Consider the following 7,622-nt stretch of genomic DNA (forward strand, 5'->3'; position numbering starts at 1 on the left):
ATGGGCTTCCACAGGCCACCTTCTCTATGTCCATACTTGATCCTGGAGCTGACCAAGTGCCCCTTCAAGCCTTAATGACTTCACCTTCCACTGTGTTTCCCAGTCTGCCTCTTGTCTTTAAAGATAACCCCAGTGACCTCGGTCTTAAGGTAATGGGGCATCATGGACTTGAACTGGCAGAGGGAGAAAAAGCCCAGCAGAACCATGGTGGCCCTCAACTTTGTTCCCTCTGCCAAAGGATCTGCCTGACTGTACCCCCATAGGGGAAGAGATTCCAACTAGGTGACAACATTGCTCAGCAGTTTGAGTGACTATCGCATGACAGGTGAAAGGCCAGGGAGCCGGGACCTGATGCCAGTGTTGCCTCTAGTTTGGTAGATCCACACATAAATATACCCAAGGGACAAATCTGATAAGAAAGCCTGATGCATGAATAGATAGGAGTTCTGTAGGCAGGGTGATGAGCCGAGTCCTGCCCACCTGCCGGTATGCCTGGGCTCTAAGCACCCTGGGTAGGATACGGTGGGTCAGAGGAAGGTGACATAAGTATACAGAAGCCATATTATGCAAGAGATATGCTAAGTCATTTAAGGAGATTGAATGATTCCACCAGGACCCTCAGATCTGCTGTCTAAAGAAAGTGTGCAGGCTGCCCTGGGCAATCATACCCAACAGAGGCCAGCAGTCTGCACAGACTCTTGTAGGAGTGGAGGTTGGGGGTTGGGCTGGAAGTGGGAGACATTAGTCCAGAATGGCCCCAGTCACAAGCTACCCTCACTGCAGGAGAGTCTTGAATATCCAGGTCAATGGGGTGCCGCGAAAAGGGATTTGTAGAGGGGGCACAACCATCATCTTAAAACAAAGGCCAGTAAGACAGGTAACTCTGGTTTAGGGGATCAGAGACAGCAGAGCTAAGTCCAGGGGTGAAGTTAGAGGGGGCAGATCTGTCTGGCACTGGATGGAGAGGAACAAGGACAATCTCACCCATGAGGGGATCAGCCTGGGGCTAGGAATCTCCCCTCCCAGCTGCCCTGCCTTTCTTTAGAAGGATGGTGGATGGCAGCGGACCATCGTCACCTTGCTAAAGGCCATGGGTAACACATGGGACTAAGGGGAAGCCCAGAGAGGAAAGACTTGCCATTCTGGAGCTGTCCCATGCCCGGATTTGTATAGTCCTGAGCAATCTGAGGTGGAATTTCTTCTAGGTCTACAGTCAGGGAATGCTCAGAGGGTCTCTGGTACTTAAATGGTCTTCTAGCCAGGGTCATACAAGACCACTGTGTCCTCTTGGGAAGCTGGTAACCTTCTGACGTCATTGAGTTTACATTGCTGGTGTTTCCTGCAAAGAGGTCCAGGACAATAATGAGGGGCAGGTTTGAGTTCCGCCTGAGGAATCATAAGAGTATCGCAAGCTCAGCTCCATCTCTTCCACTGTGTGGGCTGGAACATGACCCAAATGGAGCCAGTGAAATGACAGGGGTGAGAAGCACTGCACGTCCCTAAACCAGGCCTTGAGATGAACCGGGACACAGTCCCACTCGGGGGGTGCACAGTAGCCACGGTGCAGAATGCTGAACAGACAGCACATCCCAGACAGCTGTCAACTGCTGAGAGTACGGCCATACCGGTTGGCAGATAGCCACTGCTGTGACAAGACTCGGCCTTCCTTTCCTAGGTATCTGTGCCCCCCACCCCAGAGGCCCCTGCATCTAGTCACTGGCTGGTGGCTGCCAGGCACAGGAGGGTAGGACTGAGTGCTGAGTAATTTTGAGTATTAAGTCATCTGTCTTGGTGAGAATTCCAAGGGTGACATATTGTGGAAAGAACTCTGACCTCAGACAGGAGCCGTGGCACGTGCACACACATACACATATATATACACACACACACACGCCGTACACACCTCCATTTCCCATCAGGGCTTTCTCCCATGAGCTCCTGCCCCTCCCTCTCCCTCTGTACATCTCCACATTCAGCATTTTCTCTCACGGACTCTTGCCCCTCCTCCAGAAGTCCTCAACCCAGTCAACAAGTAGTGTTTGAATGCTCTACATTCCCACTCCTCCGAGCTGCCCCAGCTGTCTCCAGGGGATCCCAGTGGAAGTGAGCATGTGTGTCTCAAGTATAGCCCCCTATGTTTAGGAGTGCTCCAATATTGAGACTGTGGCCTCAACTTCCTCCCCAGCAGTGAGACCTTCAGCATAGCACCATACCCATCTGCACCCCCCTTTAGTTCAGTTGCAAAAACTAAGAGCTACTTTCTGCAAACACAAAGTTGAGAAGTACCAGGGCCTGCCACCATGCTAACTCTTCTCAGCTTGGCAGGAGCAGTACATGACCTTTCTGCCTGGCTTTGCTCCCTACAGCCATTGACTTTCTGGAGAAGATCCTAACCTTTAACCCCATGGACCGCTTGACAGCAGAGATGGGGTTGCAGCACCCCTACATGAGCCCTTACTCATGCCCCGAGGATGAACCCACCTCGCAACACCCCTTCCGCATTGAAGACGAGATCGATGACATCGTGTTGATGGCTGCCAGCCAGAGCCAGCTCTCCAACTGGGACAGGTGCGTGTCCAGGGCTGGTGTCCAGAGCCGTGCCCCCATCTGCTCTCACATCCCTTCTGCCTCCGTGACCTCCACGTTCCCCAGCTTAGCTCCCTGCTACCTCCCGTCCCCAGACAGTCCCAGCGAGTAGCCAGCTTGGTGCTGCCCATGAGTCAGGGACTTCCACTCTACAGACCAAAGCCCCTAGCTTTCCTTGATACCCTAAGACCACTGAACATACGACTCAGTGCACACTGGGCAGGTGTCAGTGTGTGTCTACTGTAGTGTTTCCTGAAAAACAGGCTGGAGTTTTTCTCCTAGAGTATGTGAGGCAGCCACTCTGCCCCTGACCTCCACTGTCAGGCAAGATTTTGCCCTTGGAAAGGTCACACACAACCGTGCAAAGCAAGAAAAGAGTGCAGAATTCGCTGTCAAAGCATTTGTCGTTTTGCCCATCATTCACACCTGTGAGTGTCCCTGAAGGAGGCAGTGTCACGGTTATTGCCAATGAGAAAGCCACAGCTTCGAGAGGTTAAGGCACTGGCATCCTGTTACCCAGCAAACCCATGCAGGGCCATCTCCAAACTGTACCAGTGCCCCAAATTACTAAGAGCTTTGTTGCTTAGCTTCACTTGGCTTACGGACCCTTGATAGGTGTCAGTGTTAGAGAGCAGATCTTTGAACTGTTCTTGTGGGAGTAGTACGAGTGCATAGTTCCTGTCCTGTTCTAGATTTCTCCCATCAGGCACTGGGGACACCACCCTCTGATGTCTGGAGGCTGTATCTGTACTGCTCAGTTTAGGAAAGGCAGAGGAAAGGGTGCTTGCTTAGCTGCATCAGTTCCAAGGGGACTAACCGGGCGCCTCGCTGCCATGGGAATGTGACAGCTTGTTACATAAGTGACAGATAGGCAATTTCTCTTTTTTAGTCATTTGACAGATGATAGGTTTCAAATTGAGGGGGCGCCAAGAGGGGGCAGGGCACTGTTATTTGGGGCAGGTTTGCCAGCTTCTTCTTGTCAGCAGATAGCAATTTATAGACTCCTCTGCCAGCCTCATGCTGGGGTTGCTCTAGACTGTGTTCTTAGACTCGTGTCCCCACACACACACAGTCCATGCCACAGAATTCAGGGCACACAATGTTGGATTGGCACCAGCGAAGACTATAGCAGGGTCACTAAGGTCACTGTCAATTCAGGGTAGTATCAAACCATACACTCTTGCTCCCAAGCCTTCCCCATCACACCTGCACAAGGAACCAGGATGATCAAAGTCCATGACACTGCTACGGTGGCCTTCACCTTTGTGGTGTGCTAATTGTTCCTCTTTAAGGCTGTGGCAGTAACACTAAGCCCTCTATTGCTGCAATGGCAATAGAGGATGTACGGCCAGCACTTGAGGTGTACCATTAAAATGCTGGCGATCCCAGCTGTCTTCCTAAAGGACCCCCTGCAATCTCAAGGCCATTCAGGGAGAGGGCAGTGCTGAGTTGAGAGCCATGCCTACATTAACGGTATCCCTGGGAGGTGGGCAACTCAAGGCTTTCCCCTGCCTCTCCAGCTACAGCCAGAGTACCCCATAGTGTCCGGACTGCAGCTGCCTGGCCTTGGCTGGTCTAATTGTGCTGTGTGAGCACCAGACCTCTGGCGCAGGGAGAGCTGCCACCTTGTCTGTGTTCCCTTCCCGAGCACCTGTCATATAAGAAAAGGTTCCAGCTAGAGCTGACAGCCAGGCGCCTGCCCGCCCATCTGCCCTTCATTTGCTCTTGGCTATCTGATTGCACCCTCCTCATAGGAGGGCAGAATTCCAGAGGTCGTTGGCCTCCCCTGATGGTGTCTGTGATCTTTCTGCAGGTACCATCTGCTCTGCTTGGACGCAAGGTGCTACAGGGCACCTGTCCAGATCCATCATGGCAGAGGTTATCAGCCCTGGCTACATCTTAGAATCCCGGGGGGAGTCTCACAAATATGCCCAAGTAGGACCATCTAGACCTATTGAACCAAAACCTTAGTAGTGGGCAGCAAGGGATACCTGGTACTTATTTTTACTCTTCCTCTACGACTCAAATCTGAGCCATGGTTAGGAAGCACCCCTATTAGGGCTTGCCCCTCAAAATGGGGTCTAAGGATCAGCAGCAGCAACAGGGTGCCTGCTAGAAATGCAGCCTCACAGGCCCCATGCAGTGGCAGTCAGGGATAAAGCAATTTGGCTCCCCATCCCTCCTGGGTATACCAACGCATCTCCAATTGCACCTTTGCAGGTACCCTGTGAGCCTGTCGTCAGATCTGGAGTGGAGGCCTGACCGGTGCCAGGATGCCAGTGAGGTGCAGCGTGACCCACGCGCTGGCTCTGCGCCGCTGACTGAGGATGTTCAGGTAGACCCACGTAAAGACTCGCAAAGCAGCTCTGAGCGTTTCCTGGAACAGTCGCACTCGTCGATGGAGCGTGCCTTTGAGGCTGACTATGGGCGCTCCTGCGACTACAAGGTGGGGTCCCCATCCTACCTAGATAAGCTGCTGTGGCGTGATAACAAGCCGCACCACTACTCAGAGCCCAAGCTCATCCTGGACCTGTCACACTGGAAACAGGCAGCCAGCACGCCCACCATGGCTGCGGTAGCAGCAGACCCGGTGTCACGTGAGGATGAGCCGGCCAACCTCTTCCTAGAGATCGCTCAGTGGGTCAAGAGCACGCAAAGTGGCCCTGAGCGTGCCAGTCCTCCCCCTGATGCTCCAGAGCACCGCCTCTCTGTCTCGCCCCCAGGACACCCAACACCCATCGATGGGGGTGCTAGTCCCCAGTTCGACTTAGATGTGTTCATCTCGCGTGCCCTAAAGCTCTGCACAAAACCCGAGGACCTACCGGAAAACAAACTGGGGGACCTCAATGGTGCGTGCATCTCTGAGCACCCTGGCGACCTTGTCCAGACAGAAGCCTTCTCCAAAGAAAGGTGGTGAGCACACAGGGGTGCGGGAGAACTTCCAGAGCAAGATGCCTCCCAGAAAGCTGGACTACTTCCTTGCTCCCTCGCCCTTCCTTCAGCCCCTCTCTGCTGCATCGGGGTTAGCAGAACACCCGAGGATCCGGGGAGCGAGAAGAATGTCCATTTCTTAAACTGCCTTAATAACTAGCCTTTAACCTCTGGGAGCGGGTTGGAACAGAGCCTGGCTGGAAGCTTTCACTTTCCCGTCGAAGTGGGAGGCCTGTGTTTTATAACTGACAATGCAGGGATGAAAGGGGTGTCGAACAGCAGTCCACGGCCCCACCAAGGTCAAGGGGGCAGAAGCAGCTTGCAGACATAGGTTCCAAGCCATGCGACCCACATAGTCTCAAAATGGACATGTGGGCCGAGAGAAGCCGTGTCTGAGTTAGGACCACAGTATAATGTCTTCCTCTGCTGGGGTCACTCTAGCTTGGTCAGCAAACTTGGTCCCAAGTGCTTCTAGCTGTCCCTTTCCATCTGTCCCATACATTCTTTTAAGTTAGAACAATGTACCTGTATTTGAAAACTAGAATCAGAACCACTTTCTTTCTCCCAGCTGCCAGACATTTTTATGACTCCCCAAGTGCTTAAATGTCCTCCTTCACCTGCCACATCCCTGTATTTGCCCAAACTCAAGACCGTCTGAAGTTGTTGCTTCGGATCAGAGCAGGTCAGGGTCTCTGGGTGAATTGTCCCCTCCCAGGCCTGTGTGTGCCACCTCCTCCAGCATGCCCTATGCACTTCCCTGACACAGCCCAGCCCCCGCTCCCCAGTGGATGTCATCCACGGATGAGTTTGAAGATGGCAATTTCAAGAATCCCTCTTGACCAGTCCCCAGCTTCCCACCGCACCCACATACACAGCTCCTCTCCAAACCTGCTTCAGAACCAAATATTCTCGGCACAGATTGCTCATTTGTAGGAGGCGCAGTAAGGTGTTTTCCACAGAAACAAATGAGTAAGGAGGGAAGGTTCCACAGAGGGCCCGGCAGCCTTCATTAATGTTGCCCTTGAACCTGAGCGTTTATTTAGGGCTAACCAGGAGCACTCCTAAGGGAGTGACTGGAGGGCTAGTCACCTTGGGGGCAAGAAACACAGAAAGAGAAACTAGGTGTTTAAAGGGGTTTACCAACCCCAAGTGTCCTGAGGAGGCAGCTATCAACCTGGAGAACCCAAGACAAAGAATTCAAAGTAACCATGTCCTCACAGCTTAAGATGCACTTGGAGTCCAAAGCCTCTGCAGAAGCGTGGGGTGGGGACACCACCAGTTCCCAGTCTGTCCCTGGATACTCCGCCGCTGGTATCTATCCTCCCCTACCCGTGCCGACATCCCAAAGATACCCACAGGAAGACTAGCTGGTCTGTCAAGCAATCTCTTTGGAATGTATTCGTCCTCACATCGCAGCACCTTAAATCTAGCTAACTATGATTTGTATATTGAACCCTACACGGCATTATAAACTTATATTTTAAAACAGAGTTAATCACACTGACCAGTTTTAAGTGGAAAATTTGTAAATATAAAGTGTTTAGGTTTTGCTTTTTATTTTTCCTTTAAGAAAATGCAATGCATATCACTCCTCACGTGCCATTTGTCCTCAGAGGGAAGGTTTACTTTTTGAGTAAAGGGACATGCTGCTGATTAGCCATGAGTTCGCAGAGAACTGTCATGACAGGAGAATTGTTATAATTATTCACGTTCTTAAAATAATCTGTTACATATTATTAAACTTGATCAGGATGAGCCAAATAAACTTTTATGAACGTAGATTCATCATGAATTGTCACATTAATTGACATCTTATCTGAGCCTGTCTTTTACTGTGGTTGAGTCATGAGCACCTCATTTGGCTTCTCCCTGTGCGGTGAAGGCCAGTGTTCCGGGGGATGGAGATGCGGTGAGGGTTTGGAAGGAGAGAATCTACACAGTCCAGAATTTACCACTGGGGCCTGGTGTCCATGCTGTGGATTTCTGCTGTCTTGGTGTCGACTCCAAACCTCTGATAGGGGCTGATTGTCATAGGACTCAATATCATGAAACTACAGAGAATCTGTCTCAAACAGCCACCTGAGCCACACTCCTCACAGGTACTT

General features: G+C 51.7%; 1 protein-coding gene across 5 annotated transcripts in view; it reads left to right on the plus strand.

The window, feature by feature from the left end:
• Window positions 1-7,294, plus strand: part of Mapk4 (mitogen-activated protein kinase 4) — a 130,125-nt gene extending 122,831 nt beyond the window's left edge. For all 5 annotated transcript variants that reach the window (XM_057789234.1, XM_057789231.1, XM_057789233.1 and 2 more), the window contains exons 5-6: window positions 2,367-2,568; window positions 4,807-7,294. In XM_057789234.1, the coding sequence (XP_057645217.1) occupies window positions 2,367-2,568; window positions 4,807-5,503 (899 nt within the window). In that variant the 3' untranslated portion in view covers window positions 5,504-7,294. The remainder of the gene's footprint in view (window positions 1-2,366; window positions 2,569-4,806) is intronic.
• Window positions 7,295-7,622: the final 328 nt, after the last annotated feature.

The sequence above is a fragment of the Chionomys nivalis genome, chromosome 14 (assembly GCF_950005125.1).
Source record: "Chionomys nivalis chromosome 14, mChiNiv1.1, whole genome shotgun sequence".
In the NCBI taxonomy this organism is placed as follows: Eukaryota; Metazoa; Chordata; class Mammalia; order Rodentia; family Cricetidae; genus Chionomys; species Chionomys nivalis.